A 20589-nucleotide genomic window follows, 5' to 3' on the forward strand; every position below is an offset into this window, starting at 1 on the left:
TGGAAATTCAAAGGGCTAGTGCCATTTTCAATAGTTGAAAGTGATTGGGGGCTAGCCCCCCCCCCCCCCACGACCATCATTCCCCCAAAGACATCCAATCAAAATTTTGAGATAGCCATTTTGTTCAGCGTAGTTGATTTCCACATAGAAAATATGTCTTGAGAAGGATACTCCCCCACAACCCTCAAGGCAAGGGTTTTTAGTTATACCCTGGGGGCATATAAGGTTTTTATAGAAGGCGTTGTCGTAGGAACTTCAAAAAAGGCTCATTCAATTGGAAATTCAAAGGGCTAGTGTCCTTTTGAAAATTCAAAAGTAATTGGAGGGCAACAAACCCCCCTCTCACGCCCAACTTTTTCCCAAACACACCAAATTAAAATTTTGAGACATCCATTTTATATAACTTAATTTTATGTTCTGGAAATTAGGTCTTTGAGGATGACCACTCCTCCTCAGCCCTCAGGGCAAGAGTTGTAAGTTATGCCCTGGGGCATATAAGGTTTTGTATAGACAACGTTGTCGTAGAAACTTCAGAAAGGGCTCATTCGATTGGAAATTTAAAGGGATGGTTCCCTTTTTAATAGTCGAATGTGATTCTAAGGCAACTGACACCCCTTTTACGCCCACCATTTCCGCAAACACATCCAATCAAAATTTTGATATAGCCATTATGTTCAACGTAGTTTAAAGTTCTGGAAATCATATGTTTGAGCAGGACACTTCCCCCACAGTCTTCAGCGGGAAGGGTTATAAGTTATGCCCTAGGGGCATATATGGTTCTTATGGAAGGAATGCTCGTATAAACTTCAGAGAGGGCTCTTTTGATTAGAAATAGAAAGTTCTAGATCACTTTTTAAGCGTCGAAAGATATTGGAGGGTAACCAGCTTCCCCCCCCCCCCAAACCCTATTTCCCAAATGCAGCCAATAAAAATTTTAAGATAGCTATTTTGTTAAAAAATAATCCAAAGATAATATAACAAAAATTCCGGTGTTGACACATCCCACCAGGGCCCGGGGGCAGGCGTTGTAAGTTACGCCCTGGGGGCATATATGGGTCTTATGGAAGCAATGCTCGTATTAACTTCAAATAGGGATCATTTGATTGGAAATTGAAAGTTCTAGTTCACTTTTTAAGAGTCAAAAGATATTGGAGGGCACCTAGCCCCCTCCCCCCCGTCATGCTCTTTTTTTCCTCAAACCCATCCCATAAGAAGTTTTAGATAGTCTTTTTTTTAAATAGTTCAAATACAGTATAACGAATACTCAGGGGTCAACCGAGCCCCCCCCCCCCAGGGCCCGAGGGTAGGGGCTGTAAGTTATGCCCTAGGGGAATATATGGTTCGTATTGAAGGGATGCTCGCAAAAAATTCAGAGATTGCTCATTTGATTGGAAATTGAAAGTTCTAGTTAAGCTTTTGAGTCAAAAGAGATTGGAGGGCAACTTGCTCCCCCCCCCCACGCCTCTCTTTCCCCAAATGCATCCAATAAAAATTTTGAGACAGCCATTAATTTAAAAAAATTTCAAAAGTCAGATAACAAAACTCAGGTGTCTTCACAGCCCCCCAGGGCCCGGGGGCAGGCGTTGTAAGTTATGCCCTGGGGTATATATGGTTCGTATGAAAGAGATGCTCGTATAAAATTCAGAGAGGGCTCATTTGATTGGATATTGAAAATTCAAGCTCTTTTTTTAATAGTCAAAAGATATCCGAGAGCAGCTAGCCCCCCTCCCCCCCCGCCTTCTTTTTTCAAAACCCATCTGATGAAAATTTTGAGACAGACATCTTGTTAAAAATAGTTCAAAGGCCGGATAAGAAAAAATCCTGTGTCAATAAAATCCCCCAGGGCACAGGGGAATGCGTTCTAAGTTATGCCCTAAGGGCAAGTATGGTTCTTATGAAAGTTATGCTTGTATAAACTTCATAGAGGGCTCATTTGATTGGAAAGTGAAAGTTCTAGTTCACTTTTTAAGAGTCAAGAGAGTTAAACTAGCCCCTCCCCCACGCTCTTTTTCTTCAAACCCGTCAGAATTTTCAACTCCGTTGAGCAAATAGCTATATCAAAATTTTGATTGGATGTGTTTGGGGACAAGGTGGGCGTGAGAGCGGGTTAGTTGCCCTCTAATCACTTTTGACTATTAAAAAGGGCACTAGCCCTTTGAATTTCCAAGCAAATGAGTCCTTTTTGAAGTTTCTACTACACAGCTTTCTATAAAAACCTTATATGCCCCCCGGGCATAACTTACAACCCTTGCCATGAGGGCTGTGGGGGAGTGTCCTGCTCAAAAACATAATTTCTATCTGGAAATCAACTATGGTGAACAAAATGTCTATCTCAATATTTTTATTGAATGTGTTTGCGGAATTGGTGGGCGTCGAAGGGGTGTTAGTTGCCTTCCAATTCCTTTTAACCCTTAAAAGGGGCACTAGAACTCTCGATTTCTAATAGAATGAGCCTCCTTTGAAGTTCATACGACGACCCCTTCCATATATAGTGCCTCTGAAAAAAAAAATAATAAATAAATAATAAAACATTGGAGCCGTATGGCCTTTAGCGTTGCCTCTGATTTCCTAGACTATATATGGATCCTGCCAGTCTTCTGTTTACAATAACATAATAAGGTTGGCCGTCTTACCGTCAGTTGATTACCATGCTAACTTATCGGCCATTGTATGATCAAATACTGTATAGGTTATAACTAGATTGTTATACCTACAAAATTGCAGCAGTCTGCAACCATTACTGTTTTCTTTTCAAGCACCTAATTTACCTAGGTTAGGATACCATCTATCCCTATTTCTATCGACCTGGACGTTAAAATATCCTAGTAAAAAGATCATATTTCTATCTGAGATCCTGCATATTTGCTCCTGTAGCTACAAGTAAAACTCATCAGAATTACTACTATTTCCGTCAGTCGGTCCTAGAAGGGCATATACTACTGTAACTGATACCCTTGCCCTTTTTAGTTGTAAAATGAGCGATTAGAATTCTTTTATTAATACCTTCCTAGAATAAACAGGACTTAGCAGCTTCCTTATTCATCATGGGCCCTACTCCATGTCTATGCACCCCATCCTTCTTGCCTGAGTAAACAATTTTTATATCACCTAATTTCATTTTAACTACCCTTGGGATGTGACTTTCTGAAACTTGTAACAAGGCCAGATCAAAACATCTTCATTCGTCAGTCAAAATGTCAGTACAATATTTTTTTTTTTAAGTTCTAATATTCCAAGTTGTAATTTTCATATTATTTAAACGATCAAAACTATTTTGGCCTCAGGAAAAATAACAGGTCTAAAATCAGTTCAGGAAGGAGAAAAACACATCTTCTCAAGTCTACACAAAACACTTAAGACGGCTTAGAACCAGGCAGAAAGAATTCCCTTGGACCTCCAGTATGAAGGGAGGCTTTGTGCAATCCTGGGCCCATCTTGGCCACAACATAGTTTTCCACACTTGGTGATACTCTTCTATCAGTAAGAGTCAAAATCCTCCAAAAGCGATCCCAAGCCTATTACCTCCAGCTTATTATGTATTCATGCCTACAAGCATTTCGCTACTATGGGAAGTAAACTAGTTTTACTGTTTTCCCAACTGCGACTAGTAAAATCTTTATTTTATTAAAAAGAATGATCTTACTAAAAATGATGTTCTCAGAGCATGCACAAAAAAACAACTTTACTTTTGCATTTTTACCCTACAGCGCAATGATTGAAATCTATTAAAGTGTTCAGTAAAGTTGTAGATACTAATAAAACATAAGGTGTTTGGAAGTTTACTATTTTAAGTAGTTCCACTACCCCCAAATTTGTCAGGTTCCCCTCCCGAAAACAACCCCTTAGGGAAACTGACTATTGAAATGTGATGCTCAGAAGAAAGTTGGATATAATTGAGCGTGTTGAACTAGTTTAAGCATAGATCACCTATTATGCATATCTAATCTTGTTGTGGTTGTCTCTTTCTGTTTCCAGTGCAGTCACTTCAGTATCTGTTTTTAGAAAAGCTATGTAGAAGAAAGTTGGATATAATGAGTGTGTTCAACTAGTTTAAGCATAGATCACTTATTACGTATATCTAATCTTGCCATGGTTCTCTCTTTCTGTTTCCAGTGAAGTAATTTCAGTACCTGTTTTTAAACAAGCTATGTAGCGGGTTAAACCAATAAGCGGACTAAACCAAGCAACAAAAAACAATAAATTTGTCTACCTATCAAATATACCTATAATTTTTTAAAAGAAAATGTCCTGTTTTTTTAATAGCCTTTCTACAATCCGGTGCATTTAGTATTTGATTGTCACTGAATTTACATTTGATGAAACCAAAACTTTATTTGTAAGAGTGGATAAGTGCCAGTTTTTTTCTAAATACAAAAGTCAGAGTTTGAGGTTAATCAAGGTTTAAATAGCAATTCACATAATTCAGATTTGAATCCTGGTAAATACAGCAAAACCACTAAAAGTGAAGGAGAGTTGAACAATCACTTGTTCAACGAGCTTTATGGCTTTTAAATGTAATGTGCATTTAATTATTTTTTAGGTAATTAAAAGATAGAACCATGATGCTTTTTAAGTTAATTTTAGCAGTTAAAATTCTTTTATTTAACTACCAAGATTCACTCTTGATGAATCACCACTAGTTTGACAATTGCCCTCCTTTAACCTTTCATATTATTTCACGTTTTTAAAAAACACAACCATTTTGCATTTCGTATTTTTAACTCTGTTTCATAATAGCCAACGTTAAACTAATAAAATCAAGTTTTTCGTCAGTGCACGGGATGTGCTCACAAAATGCATCTACAGAATATTTTCAAGCGTGTCCTAGGGCGGAGAAAAGAGAAAGAGAAGCTCAGAAGAGTAGGAGCTGACGCTAGTCTTAGAAGAAAAAATCACCAGCACTATCTAGCAGTGGATAATTTTACTTTTTTTTTACCCTATCCTAAACTCTTACATACTTGTCTTTCCCAATCCTTTACAATGTAAGGGAGGGTAAAGGAAGCAGGGTTTTGTCACCAGAAGAACTACCAGCCTAAATTCAATTAGCCCACTTAGCCTATTAAGGTTTTTAATCTAATCTGGGCCTTATTCGCACAGACAGGATTTTGGCAAAAAATAATTCTTGAAAACAAAAGCATATAAAGATTAATTATCAATTACAGAGAAATTTCAATTTCAATCCTACAAAATTGCACATTAATCATATGAATTATCCTTTTTTCTTTGAAATACCTACGTTTTCAATGATGTTGACAAACACTAGACTGACCATGGCACTGGTGGTTTTTAGTCCCTATCTTCCGATGTTAAATCGCCCAAGACCCTTATAAGCTTCCCATTCTCTTTGGTGAGGAGTTTACTTGGATGAGTGGCTTCCAGAACACACAACTATTTGTAATTCAATTGCATTTTTTTTCTTGTCATTGTGACAACCGTAATTAGAGGATTTTGCAATAATCATACAAACTTAAGGATCAACTCAGCTCTTGTAGCACAAAATACAAAAAAGGAAATAAAACTACAGGTAGCAAACGGCTTTCAAATGAAGAAGCATGCGTCTACTAAATTATATGTGTATTAAGTAGATTAGAATACCCTCTTACAAAGAAGTATCTATTTTCCTTGGCATCAAAAGCAGCTTCATTATCGTTGGGATCCCAGCTAGGACGTTTGGGGAATGATATGCTTTCCGGGAAAAACTCGTCACAGCCTCTTTCTAAATCATTATCTGGCTGGGGTATCACTGGCTCAAAGGATTCTTTTTTTCTTGTTTCTAGCTCCTCTTTTGTTTCTGTTTGAAATTTTAGCACGTATCTGCAATATAAATATTACTTAACTAGTATATTGAGTTCTTTAAATAAGCTCTTAATTTTGGCTGAGTTCGAGGTAAAAACTTTCTTCAATATTTTTACCGAGAAATTAATTGAGCTATGTGAAAAAAATCTTCAGCAATAAGCATAAATATCAGCTTCAGAAAATCCGTAAAAAAATTCATTCCCGTCATTGAAGTACATTCGTAAGAATATTCAGGGAAAAACTGCCCATAAAGTGATTGTCTATCCTACATACGAGTTCACACATTCTTGAACGCACTAGGTCAGAGATTTCACCACAAAATTTGCAAAACTTTGGTGTATAAAGAGACCTGGAGTACCAGCATTTACATAATGGAGTGCTCAGTAAGATAGTTCATACTGATTGATACGATTTATCTATCTGCTTATAATTAATTTCATATTTTAAATTTAAGTTTAAAATTTTGATTATGGAGCGTTAGTATTTGGTTAGCCAAAGTTTATTAATTATGACTCTTGTTTGTTATCCATAAAAAAAAATTGAAGTATATTTGCATTCTATCTCAATACCAAAAACTTTTTTTTCTTTCCCTTTTTTTTACGAGTAAACTCGATCTTAGCTCTGGGCTTTGATGTCCAACACGTCATTGCTCTTTCATTTTTGATGAAAGATACTAACCATTTATACCTGTTAGTATTTTTGATAAGGTAAACCATAAGCTGACTAAAAAACCTAAATGTTTGCCCTTTCAATCACTATTATTGTTTGTTTCTTTTTTTTCTTTAATTTATTTTAAAATTTATTTTCCTCTAAACAGGGAGGAGGGTGGGAAGAAAATCGCAATTGGTTCAAAAACAATTCATTATTGCTGGCCTTGAGACAATACTAAAGATTAAAATATAAAAATGTGAAAGCTTTCCCAGCCGAAAGTCAACAATACATAGTAAAGTGAAAATTCGAAAAAGGCTGATCTATCTTGCCATGTTCTTTTTACTCCAACTTAAGCCATCTTTCATAAGATGTTATACCTTTTTAAATCATGCTTCATCTTTTGCCGACAGCTTGTTTAGGTGGATCTGTAAGAAAAATAAAACAAAAAAACAAGTTTTTTCAGCTGAAAGTATGGAGCAATAATAAAACTTAAAATGAACACAGATTATCCGGTAAATAAAGGAGATTGGCCCTTCCTCAATCCTCACTCTTTACGCTAAAGTCTTGAAGTTCTTCAAAAATACATTTCATTCAAATTTGACGATCGTTGTGTTTGAGCAATCTTTCTTTAAGAATTGTGACAATAAGTCAAACTTAAGCGTAAAGAGCGAGGGTTGAGGAAGGAGCAGCCCCCCTCACATGCCAAATAATTTCTGTTAATATTAAGTTTTAATGTTTCTCCTTACTTTCAGTGCAAAATATCTTGTTTTTTATTTAACTTATGACCGTATTTCAAATCAAGCAAGGAAAGTCAAGCTAGTTCAGGCTCGTAAGTTTTGATGGGTAACATTAAACTTAATGAATTTTATATGTTTGGGATCAAATTAAAAAATTCAATTCTTTTGATTTATTTATTTGATTTATCTATTGCTATCAACATTCCATTTTTCAGACTTACAGATACTATTTGGTCGAATTGCTCCTTAGTTACAGTTCGTTACCACGAACTGCTTGACAATAGGAGGTAACTATATTTTGGGCTAAAATGCCAATTGCATTGGCAATATATTATAGCACTGAAAGAGTTTGGTTTATAAAAGCTATGTGAGATAGTATAGTACCTACAGGAAGGGGGTGCATAAATCACTGCACAGCAAAGTAACACAAACAATAGTCTTTCAATTCCTTCAGTCTTTAAAAAGCTTCAAAAAAGTTTAAATAAGCCAAAATAGGGAAAGACAAAAACAAAACAAACAGCAAGTATACTAGTTATTATTCAACTCTGTATCCATTTTGTACCTCACCATCACATGCATTCTACAAGTTATTATCGACTTTTAATGCTTTACCATTACTCAAATAGTTGTGCCGGCTAGTTCAAAAGCTGGCTTAGGAATGAACTTACTTATTTCGATAATCCTTTTTTTGCTCATGAATAGAAACGCTATCTATGTTCAAAACAATCCCCGTCACTGCATCAGTTTTAATCTGGGAATGGCCGTCTGCCTTATTCGACGTACTTCCTTGAAGGTCTAGAAAAAAAAAGTAGATACAAGATACACGCCAAAAAATTGTAGGCAATAAATTCAACGGTCAATATGTCAGTTATACAATTAGAGAGGGTATTCATTATGAACAATAATCTTGAAATGCAAACCAATAAAAGAGACAAGTCAAGAGATCAGAACAGAGTTAACATGAAAAAATACAGTGAAAAACACTTCAGCGCTAAATTATACTGACTCTCTTGGCAGAGCCATACCTAATAGGAAGGAAAGATAGGGGTGTTCCTCTTCCACCTATAACCCCAGATTGTCCCAAGGGACCAAATAAAAAACTTCATAAGAATGTCCTAAAAAAAATGCGACCTAAAACTGCATTATTTTTTTCTAGTAATCGTTATCGTGGAGAACATCCAAAAATACCCAAGGGCTAAAACTTATGATATATATATTCATATTTACTTTTTACGAGGAAATAGAACTTGAGATAGTCAGAAATGATAATGGAAATTGCAAAAATACTTTCTCCCATCTAATCAGCCATCCTTCTTCCCAGGGATCGAATTGGTCCCTAAGTTTGAGAATTCAAATTAGGAAGTCAAAAGTTATTTCTGGCCAAGTTTGGTATAAATTTGATCGACCCTTTGGGCTTGTCAAACCCTCTTCTCACGCGAAGATAAAACTTGGTATAGAGCTCGAGAAGGTAGGCTACTACAACTAGGATACGTACTCATAGTTCCGACCAAGTTTCAGTTCAGATCCAATAACCCTTTCTACCATGATGTCATGATGATAAGAATTTAAGAGGCTCTTCCCTAAAAATATTGAATTAGTACGTTGTCCACAAAAGGCACAGCTACAACAGTACCGCTCAGTTCCTATAAGCTTTCGTAAAGATCTGGAGACCCCTTCACGTAAAAGTCTTGGTTGAGAGACTCCAACCTTCAATAGAGTACAAAATGGACCCAAACTCCCAATACACAATTAGGAAACTATATTTTATTACCAACACAGTCTTATTGAGTTCACGTAACCCCTTCCGAAAAATGTCTCGACAAGAATAGATTAGGGTCGCACTACGTCTTCCCCTACTGAGGTTGACTTGGTCTCGATTTGAAAAGTCAGAAATAGCCCATTATTCGTTATCTCTGACTGAGTTTCATTGAGATACAACACATTTTTCTGGTTATTAACAAGCAAAAAATAAAAATAAAAATCAAGCCTGTAGGGGAAAATATAACAATTTCTGAGGAAAAACACTTATCTTAAAAGGTCGTCGTTTATCTTAAAAGGACACTTTCTTGACACTATTTTCCTTGTAATTCTATTTCAGTCATAAAACGAAAAATTAACACAATTTGAAATCTATAAAGCTTTCAAAACTTCAATTTGTGCTGTTTGAGCGCAGTTTTAAAGTACCATTTAGAGAGAAAATGAAATCAGACAGTTTATAAGGTTTAAATGGAAACTTACACAACCATATATCTTATATAAATACTAAAGAAAACCACACTGCCTTTCTATCACACAAAACAAGAGAAGATAACGAGCATTTTTTTTTAAACAGAGTGAATTCACTGTCTTCATAAACTTTCTCGTTATCTTTTCTTTTTTGTCTATATGTTCTACAAAATTGAGAAAATTAAAATGTGATTTTCATTAAAAAGGTTATGCAGATCATCCATATAATACATAACTATGCATATTTTGGTAATTGTGGGCACCATAATAAACAAAAAGTGAAAATAAACATAGATGAAAATTAAACATAAAAATCAGCTATTATCACATTGGATCAAACATCTAAAGAAGGTGGAGCTTTCCTGAAGGTGAACCCGTCTTTGGGAATTAACGGATTATTAATGCTTCAATTTTTACTGTGAAATACACTGTCAAGTGTAACTAATTGGTTTTTGCTTATTCGTTTTTACGGTTCAAAGTCACAACACTAACAAAAATGGGGCATTGTCCTAAAACCTGCCATTTATTTCTTCATGCATCCTAACTTCAGCTCGTTTTATGACGTATTAAATGGCTTTAAATCTGCTTGTTTTAGTGTTTAATTTCGTTCCTCAGTTGTTGTTTTTTTTAAATTCATAAAAACAATTAAATCAAGAATAAAAATACTAATAATAGATTTAAAAAAAAAAACAACGAACTTCCAGATACACTTGGCAGAATTATTCCCAAGAACAGATACAGAGTTTGAGAACTCAATTCCCTAGGAGCTAATATCCTGTTTTAAACAAGATGGACATTACATGATCCCTAAAAGTTTGTTTTTTTTTAGTCAGAGGAGTCTTGTTTTGCTCTTGTTTAAACTATTCAGTATTCTAAAAAAAAAAAATTCTATTTTCTGGAAAATTATTGGATATTTAACAGACTTCATAGGAACTTTCCATCGTAGCATACAAGTTTTGAATTACTTGTGCTTGTCATTAAACATAAGACCCAAAGCAGGTATGTTGCTCTACACACCTGCCAAAATCTTGTCGTAGTTGGTGACTAAAATGGTCATAGCAAATTGAAACAATAAGACATTACGTACCTTATTGGTAAAGAAAAGCAGTCAGTTGGTAGTCCCTTGGCACCTATTTGAAAAAAAAAGGATTGGTTGGTGACATCTCCACAAAAATTAGCAGAAATCCATGAATCCTTTTTTGAAGAACAGACTCTTAACATGAGTTAAGTACTTCATAACAACTAAACTAATTATGTCACACGTCTAAGCTCCTTAGGCTAATGTTGATACTACTGTTAGAGTAATCCTCCTGTCTTTGTTAGATTCCGAAATGACAACTTCCCCTAATTATCATGAATTGTCTAAACAAACTTCAGAATTAGCCCTGTTGTCTTGGAAGTTTGTTGAGAATTGATGTACAACCCACACTGGTGCCCAAGAAGATATTTTCAAGTTCCATTCTCTTCTCACTCAGGGTGACTCGAATTTCACCTTATTTATTGATTGCTAGTATTGGTTCATGAGCAGTAGATACCCTACTTTTAGTCGGAAAGTAAAAGCTTGAGACTTCAGCTGATGGTGGCGAATAACAAGCTGACTGGTCACAGTTGTGAAATTAGAACATTGTTACTTGAAACATGTGACTATGTTAGGCTTTTACATTAAAGTTTAGAAGTGCATTCAATATAGCTTTGTTGCAATTCAACTTGTATTAAGTACAACAAACAACACACTATTTTATGTCAAGCCAAAACTTTCAGAAATTGGTATATGAAGCTGTTCTGAAACGTGTATATTCAGTCTTCCAACAGTTATACAGAGCTTTAATGGACCTGATGAAGGGTCTATGCCAGCCTTATTGTTGAAAAAAAAAATCTAAAGCACTTTACTGGGCCTTATTTTGAGTTGAAAATCCTTGTGTATCAAGCTGAAACTTTCAGGAATGGATATGCAACCCATGAAGATGTTTCAAACTTCTACATCCACCACTTAATTCTTATATGGTGCTTTAAATTAAAAAGGACAGAGAAAATGACACCCGATTGTTCGTATTTGAAACGCAGGATTTTTCATAACCATATTTACAGTAAACAAAAGAAGGAAAAAAATCAGGAATTATCTTCTAAATGAAAATAACGTCCATATGCAGTTATGAAACTTTCAATAAGTTCAGAAACTAGCTTACAATCAGCCAAAAAATAAGTTAAGAATAGGGCAACAAACAGCTGAAGAAGGGGTAAATTTTCTTTTAAGGAGGCTGTTGTCTTTGTGAACCCAAGGATTTTTAATTCTTAATTTTTTGAAGAGGAAAAACATTGGCATATTTAACTAATTAGTTTTGCTTCTTTATTTTCATGGTCCAATGCAACAAAACTGACGAAAATGTGGTTCTGTTCAAAAACCGAAAAAACAATTAACAAGGGGACAAAAAATAATATTTTTATTTTTTTTGTCTTATGAACTTTAAAGATTATGTAAACACAGGTCTATAGATGTCTTAGTTTAAAAAAAAAAATCATAGGCCTGATTTTGCACAGAAAACCCATTTGCAAGAACATCATTCACTTAAGCTCAACAACCTTCCAAGCTAAAACAAAACTGCAAAAAAAGGCCTACTTTGTTGATTTTTTTGCTGCCTCTTAGCCTGTAGTTGTTCCTTTTTCCTTTTGCCACTAAATGGCATGCCTCTCTTTGATTGAGGCATCAATCAACTAATGGATGAAAGGAAGTTTGTTCGGTTAAGAAATTTGTTTCCCGTGTTCTGCTTTTATGACCTGCAAATAAAATTATACTTAGTGCATCTTCGAGCATACAGACAAATTTTAAACAAATTTAAAAATCGAAAAAAACTACTACACATAAAGAAGAAGAAGGCTATTCATCATTTATTCTGGAGAGTGCAAAAGAGAGCAGGATTGAGCATGAAGAGCCGTATTGGTACCGGCTGGCCTGTAGGTCTTAAATTTCTGGGGAAAGGTAACTCAAGTACCCGCATTTCCCACAACCCATCAACAGAATTGAGAAGTTTAATTGGGATGATTGGTTCGTTTTAGTGGATAAGAAGACTTGGTTACAGTTGAGGACAATGGATTTCTAAATATGTGATGGCACTTTTTGGAGAATCAAAGGGGTGAAAGGACTTATTGATAGTTCATATACCCTACTACAAATTTTTGGAACTGGAACATAAAATCGAGCAGAAAATGAGTAAAAACAAATTCAAAGCAACAGAAGAGTTTTTTAACTACTGATAGGAAATCCAATCAGTAGGGGAACTTCTTTTATATTGATCCTAAAAGACAAAAATTAAACAAACATCCACTGCAAATAGTAAACCAAAAGATTTATCAACATAGAATCTCCCAAACATCCCTATTTGTTTTATATAACGATTTATTCAATTTGACTCAAATTTTCGATCTGTCAGGCTTCTTACTTAGGCAAGCACTCTGTGCCTACTCTTTCTTTTTTTTTTGGGGGGGGGGGAGGAGGGAATCAATAAATAAAAAAGAATGATTTTCTTTGATAATTCAAGTTCTTGCAGTTCACTATTAAGTGTCTGGTGTTTGTAACTTTTAGAAAATTTGGGCAGCGTGGGATATCCTCAAAGCTCAGCTTGAAAAACGCTTTTTCTACTGTTACACGTCCAGTTTGAAGCTTGAAAATTAGAGCTGTAAGTATAGTAGTTGGGTGAATTTAGCCTTCTCTAATGTAAATACTTAGCTTGAAAAAAATACACAAAAAGAAAAAGACAATTTAAAACTTAAAATAATGCAGCAAAACTTAAAAAAAAATTAAAATAGCAAAATAAAATCAGACGTGGTTCTGATGGACTTGTTTTGTTGGGCCACTGATTTTTCTAAACAATTTAAAAAAAACGGGAAAAAAAGAAAAGTGGCAAAGTAAGGTTTTTTAAATAGTAAATCTAAATTGGTTGCCATCAGTTCTTTATTCATCTCAGTTCTTCACTTATTTATTTTTTTCCCAGTACTTCATATTATCTATTTTTTATCCAGTTGCTGCTGTGGTGTTGGACCAGATGGCGCGGGAGACCAAACCAGGATGACTTGTTGAAAAGTAGAAATGATAAAAGGGTCTGATTTTTGTAGGGCTACCCCTTTTACTGATCAGGTCCAGCTTCTTGAGAGTAATCCTTATAATTTAGATTTTATTTTAAATAATTCAGTTGGAAATAAAGAAAAAATCCCAATTTAAAATGTTTTCCCTTGTATTGATAGTAATTAAGAATATACAGGGTCTGCTCTCATCTTCTGATCATTTTTAGTTCTTTTTTAATAATTCCCTGCTGGTTGTGGTTGGTCTATGTGAAACTTTTCTTGATTACCATAAAGATATGATTTTAAATTTGCCTAGTTTTCAGATGGAACATATGAATTAGAAATTTAAAATTAAGGGAGGTCTTGCTTTATATGTTTCTGACAAACTAGTTTTTTCTATTCATAAAAATTTATTACAAAGTTTGGATGGGATTTTTGAACCTTTTTTTATTGAGTCCTCTTAGCAGGTCAAAAGGTGGTAATTTGGGATTATTTATTACTCTCATTGTGGATCTGTTCTGTCTTTCCTGCAGCAACTTAATGAGGTTGTAGATGTGATTCACCATCAATAGTGCAAGAGAGTGATTATGAAAAATTCCACCTCAAATTTGATTGATAGGTTTTTCCACGTCGCTGGATTTTCTTTCTATTATGCTTTCAGGTGTAATGCCTCCTATGACGTCTATACCCACAAGTCACTGAATCAACAGCAACTCTCATTGACAACATTTTTTCTTTCATTCCTCTTCACTGTAAGTCAGTGATAGCTAGCAATATTTCAGACCACTTTTCTGTCTTGTTGACGCTTTTGCAGCCTGATTCATCTAATTCTTAATTGAATAATCCTGATTCTTGTTCAAATTGTTTCTCTGTTAAATACTTAAGCTTTTGAGACGTAGATTGAATGAGCATTCTTGGGTTGAAGTGGAATCAAAATTAGCATTTTAATATATTTTATGAATTAATTAAGACTGCTATTCTTGATATTTGTGCTTCTCTGCTACACCAATCCCAATCTAAAGGGTCTGTGCCCTTTAATCTGCAGATGACCACAAGTCTTCTAAAAAGATAGAGGTGAAAAAAATACTTGTGGAGGAAGTGGAAGGGATCAGCATTTAAACACTAATCTTTAAGATATTAAAAGAAATAGGAACCTTTTCAAGTCTCTTGTTTGCTGATTAGACTATGATTATTATTTTTCAAAGGTTCAAGACTGTAACAGAGTTTTAACTTATATCAAAGTTTTTCTCCTAAGTTTAAAAAATGGATTTAGCCTACAGGTCTTTAAAAGCTTACAAATTGACAAAGATATAAAATTCAGAACATTTTTCTTGTGTCTCATATGAGTAAAATATATATTTTTGTGCATTATTTGAACCTAAATTGTATACATGACCAGGGTTATTTTTTTCCAAAATGGATAGTTCTGGATTTTCTGATGTTTAGTTCAAGGTGCCAACTCTCTGCCCATTTAGAGAGTTAATACCAGCTTGTGAGGTCGTGTCTCATTTATTGGGCCAATTATTTTAGAGTCGTCAGCATAAAGGCTCAGTTTATTTAAGTCTATATGTGAGGCATCATTAATATAGATATTGAAGAATGTTGGCCCAAGCACAGTAACTTGTGGAACTCCACTGTTGACTGTTGCAATTTTAGAAAAGAAAGACTGGCCTCCATCACAATGAACCTTGACCACTTGCTTCATGTTTGTCAGGAAGGCCATTATCCAGTTGATTCCAACTGAGTTAATACAAATAGCCTGCAACTTTACTTTCAGTCTTCTCTGACACACTTTATCAAAGGCCATGGCAAAGTCAAGAAGCATAACATTTACATCCTTTACTTTATCAGTAAGTTCAATTACATATTCATAAGCATCTAGAAGGTTATTTTCAGTTGATTTTCTTTGTCTAAAGCTATGCTGATTTGGGGTAAGTAGCTCATTATAATCAAGGTGCTTAATTACAGCTGAATTCACAAGGCTTTTCAATACTTTACCCACACTGATGTTATACTAATTGATCTGTAATTCTCAGTCACATCCTTATTACTCCCTTTGGGAATAGGTGTAGCATGTATCATTCTCCAGTCATCTGGTACTACTGAGGTGTCTAGTGAACTTTGGAATAGCTTAGTTAGTGGCTCAGCTAAAACTGAACATGCTTCTTTCAAAAGTCTAGGAGAAATGTCATCAGGACCTGTTGACTTATTTTGATTCAGCTTTTTCAACTGCTTATAAACTAACCCACAATCAAGACTGAGGGTTGGCATAGGGCTATATATTTGGTAATTAGGCTCTTCTGGCAGATTTGTATCATCTGGGGTTGTGAATACTGACTTAAGCTGATCACTTAGTAAATTAGCTATGCTCTTAAGGTTAGTAATCAACTGACCTTGGGATGCTAAGTGGGTCACTTAGTGTATATCAGGTTTTTTCTGTGATGCCCATTTTCAAATTTTTGGAATTATATTTTGTCTCTGTTGCCAAAAAATCTTCATATTCTGCAGTTACTTTTTTTATCATATTTCTGAGATGATTCCTGGCTTGTTTGAAATTTTCCAGTTTATCTGGGAATAAGAAGTTTTTGTAAATTGTCCATGTTCACTTCTTTTTGTTGATAGCTTCTTGTATATTTTGTATATTTTGGAGAAAAATGGAAGTGTTCTTGGATTTTTTCCACGAGTTTCACTGTTTTATGTTTTTCAAATGTTTCTAGCAATAAAGTTCTCATTTTACTCCACAAACTTACAATATCTTGTTTTTCAATGAATGACCAGTCAGAGCTTGTTAAATCCTTAGTTACTTTGAAGTGGTTACACAAACACTTGTCTAGGGGCATAGCTACAGTATTTTTATTGAGGGGGGGCAAAAGTGGGTGCTATTCAAGCAGTAGTGGAGAAAAGTAACTATTTAGCAAACACAATAGCCTACTTAGTGAATTTAAACACATTATGCACTACATTATAAACAATAAACACACATTGAAGAGTCATAAATATAAGTGCTGGTTCTTGGTTTTTACAAGAATGTCAGAAAGGAGCTGCTGCGGATGACAGTTGTATAGCATAAACAAGCTTTTGGGTGAGCCAAGGTAAATGTTGTAGAGGCTCAGCTTTTTTCAGCCAGATTCACAACTAATACTGCAGTACATAACCCACTCCCTCCACTTCCCCCAACCCCCATGCCCAGCATAGGATGCTCAATCTCATATTTGAACCAAGCTCTATTCTAATAGCCCCAGGTATCGCGTTATTTGTTTGTTTGTAATTTTGAATGGATTTTGCCTCTGTAAGATTTCATTTATTGTGCTAAACTTTTAATTTACATGATTTATTGAAATATTATTTATGATTCCTCATTAAATTGATTTGTTTGCTGATTTGCATTAATTAATAGCATTGATATCAGTGGGCAATATAAAGCCAAAACAAAAAATCATAGACAGTACAATAGTGCTGTCTAAGTAAAGATACAGGATAAACCAAAGTATTACCACTGATTGCACAACATTATTTAGTGACATATTTCCCATATTTAAATAGCAGCAGTATTTCAAATTTGATAGTAGGCCTATTCAAAAAAGTTAAAGTTAGATTTATTAACTTATCTGTTGGGCATTGTTTGACAAAGAATATGCAGAAAATCTAAACAATTCTCAGCATCATTGCAGCAGAAACCTTAAATAATTAATAATTTCCAGGGATGCCAATTGGAAGGGTAAATTCACTCCTAGAGTTTAAAAATTATCTTCCCCTTTGCATCTGTTTAAAAAAAAAACAATTCTATGTAAATTATGCAAAAGTGTTTCTTGTGTAAATCAGGATATAGAAGGGGTACATTTCTGGAGGGGGGTTATGCTGAATATCATCTTTATGTCTATAATTCTCTTCACAAGCAAAGCTTAGTCTCCTAGTGCTGCATAAAACTGATAACAATAGGAAAAGAGAATGGGTTGGTACTGCTTATTCATTGTGTGAAATGCAACTAATTTTGGTCATAATTCTTAGCACATTTATGTCAATTTTTTTTGGAGCTAGCTGAAAGAAAAGCAAAAATAGTGAGAAGTCAGCATAGTATGTCACAGAGGCAGTCCTACATTTGTGGGTTAGTATATGAATCCAAAATGTAAGAAATAGGATGTTATCAGCACTTATAAGGCATTTCAATGACAAATAAGAGAATCAGAATTTTAATTAAATACTGGAAATAAAAATTGAAACAATTGAATGATTCCTGGAGCAGATACCCCTCTACGAAATTTCATGATCAAACTATATCCAATTTGACCTATCTAGTTATGGTATAAATATCATTATAAAAAGCACTAATCTTATTTTCTTTTTCAATGATTTCCTTTTTATTCAGAAAATTATATTTCACTGTATATCTACCTTCTCATTCTTCAATGATTCCATTTCTGTACTACTTGCAGATGTAGAGGGTGCATTCATTTCCACTTCTGAAAGTTCTAAAACAACCGAATCTAATCTTGAACTTATAGATTTTAGGAAGTAAAAGCACCTTAAATATCAGGGGAAAAAAGTAAGCAGAGACTATTTTGCCATCTTTCCATTATCTGGGGTCACATTTCTACTTGATAATACGGTTTTAAAAGCAGTATATTTGGAAAGATATTAATGTCGAACATATTACGAAGCGTATCAGACCCCTATTTTCCTCGTTTTTCTTATGTTAAAAACGAGCATGGATTAATTTAAAAAGAAATTATCTGCTCAAAGTAAAGAGCAAATTTTACACTTAAAACAAGTAACAGTTTTAAAGCAAATTAATAAATTATGTTTTTTTTCCAAATTATTGTGGGGGACAAAAGCCCCACTTGCCCCCCCGCCCCAGCAATGCCACTGCACTTCTCTAAGAAACTGATATTTTCTAGATGGAAGCAAACAATGTGTGCTAAGGATACACATGTGATCACTATGCCCAAGTGGTGGTAAATCTTACACTGATAAAGCTTCATCTATATCATCCACTATAAGTAAATCTAGGAGGATAAACAATTAGTTCAAACAGGGATAAATTTTTCTAATAGACAGTGATAAATTTCATGAAAAATACTAGATATTTCAGTCACATATTTAGTGACTGTCGTCAGCAGTATTACTACCAATGATTACTATTGATGATGGTCACTGCATATGTGACCAAAATAACTAGTATTTTTTGTGAAATTGATCACTGTCTATCAAAAGGATTTATCCCTATTTGAACTTTTTATTTATTGTCATGGAAAAGCAGTTTGGTCTTTGAAATTATCTATGTAAATCTAGAAGGGATGGTTCCTGGTTTGCTTGATATCTTGTAAGTTAACCACCTGACAAAAATCATTTTCATGTAAACACCTCCGGAGAGAATTATCTTGAAAATATTCTGTCTCAGATTTAGGGAAACCTCCACCATTCAGCCACTTGATATTTGGTAAATTGAAGTCTGCAGTTACTATCATATACTTTGAAAAGATGACTAGTTGGTTTATTGATCTTGTAGTAGCAAGCAAGGAGTCATCTCTACTAGGTGATCTGGGGCTGCAATAAATACATCCAACAGTCACAATGCCAATTAGCATGCAAATTTTTAACCATTAGCATGCAAATTGCAAGCTACTTTAATTTGGTTCACTTCCAAATAGTCTTTCACATATACTATAATACCTCTACCTTCATCTTTATTAAGGTTGATAAAAGCCTTGTACCCTTTTAACACAATCTGACATCAGTTAAATTTATAGATGATTGTTTAGGCTTGACTTCACAAATTGTATTAATGTCAGCTGGAAGAGTATCACTATTTGTGAACAAGACAGAGAGACACCTACCAAGTTCCACAGGACATTTGGGTGCTACATGTTGTCAATACAGAATTGGCATTACAAAACTTTCATCATTTGAGCAATCAATTAAGTTAAGTTCAGAGCTTACAAAAGTACTAACCAAAAAAAACAATTCAGAGTACTAAGAAGTTGGTGTAGACTTGCTAGAGCAGCCCAATGATTATATTTTAGGAGAGCACTCTTAAGTGGATGCTTTATTGAACATTCAATTACCAATATTATGGACATCAAATGTATACTCACCATCTTTTGGGTCTTTCAATATTGCATCTTAAGTCGATGCTTTATTGAACATTCAATTACCATTGTTCAGCATGTGTTCAATTACCTCAGTGTTCAGCACTGAGCCTTATATGAGTGAACATTAAAATTAAACTAATTCTGATCCCTTATAGACAGAGATGTAACATGAGTCTAACATGATACTGATCAAGATTGCACGATTGATGTTCATAATCATTATTTTATTTAAATATCTATTATATTTTTAGATAAGTGTTAAAAAAAAGTACTTTGTTTTTTTTACTAAATTCTTACGGAAATCTTGGAGAGTTTTGCTCTTGAATACATTCAGTGACCTTAGTCCAGTAAAAGTACGGAGAAAAGTGGGTCGACCCTGACAAAATTGTAACAAAAGGTTTTTTTACACCTAAATGTTCAAAAAAATCGCTGAACAACATATCCAAAATCCACTAAAATCTCCCGCCGGGAAAACCTTCTGGGGCTGCTTAAATGAGTGGAAGGGGGTGAAAAGTTAGTCATTTACATTTTTGACATTTAGGAAGCTTTTTTTTACGCTAAAATGTTCAAAAAAATTTGCTGAATAACATATCCAAAATCCATTAGAATTTTCCAACGGGAAAACCCTCTGGGGCTGCTGAAAGGGGGTGGAAGGGGACGAAAAAATAGGTTTTTTCCTTTTTGACATTCGGCAAGCTTTGTTTACTCTAAAATGTTCAGAAAAATCGCAGAACAACATATCCAAAATCCGCTAAAATTTCCTACCGAGAAAACCTTCTGGGGCTGCTTAAAGGGGGTGAAAGGGGTGAAAAATCCTTTTTTCGATTTTTTTTTATTTCGGTACGTTCGGAGACTCGATTCTGGTATAAATCAACTCGCTGAAACCGAAAATGATTCTACTTCTATTGTAACACGTCTTTAACTTATATTAAACTATAAATAAGATTTTAATAACTCCATCGCAAAAATAAAGGGAATAGCTTTTCTTCCGAAGTGTTAGAAAGATCAGACAGCAACTTCAGACAATACTT

General features: G+C 34.5%; 1 protein-coding gene across 1 annotated transcript in view; it reads right to left on the reverse strand.

Annotated features, from left to right (window-relative positions):
* Ns4 (Nucleostemin 4) overlaps positions 1 to 19716 on the reverse strand; it is a 76806-nt gene extending 57090 nt beyond the window's left edge. The window contains exons 1-4 of the mRNA XM_089086694.1: positions 19562 to 19716; positions 12028 to 12185; positions 7853 to 7979; positions 5604 to 5814 (exon numbers count right to left, since the gene is read on the reverse strand). Of these exons, the coding sequence (XP_088942820.1) occupies positions 5604 to 5814; positions 7853 to 7979; positions 12028 to 12115 (426 nt within the window). The 5' untranslated portion in view covers positions 12116 to 12185; positions 19562 to 19716. The remainder of the gene's footprint in view (positions 1 to 5603; positions 5815 to 7852; positions 7980 to 12027; positions 12186 to 19561) is intronic.
* Between the last annotated feature and the right edge of the window lie 873 nt (positions 19717 to 20589).

The sequence above is a fragment of the Artemia sp. Qi Xiang Cuo genome, chromosome 1 (genome assembly GCF_049724085.1).
Source record: "Artemia sp. Qi Xiang Cuo chromosome 1, ASM4972408v1, whole genome shotgun sequence".
Classification (NCBI taxonomy): Eukaryota; Metazoa; Arthropoda; class Branchiopoda; order Anostraca; family Artemiidae; genus Artemia; species Artemia sp. Qi Xiang Cuo.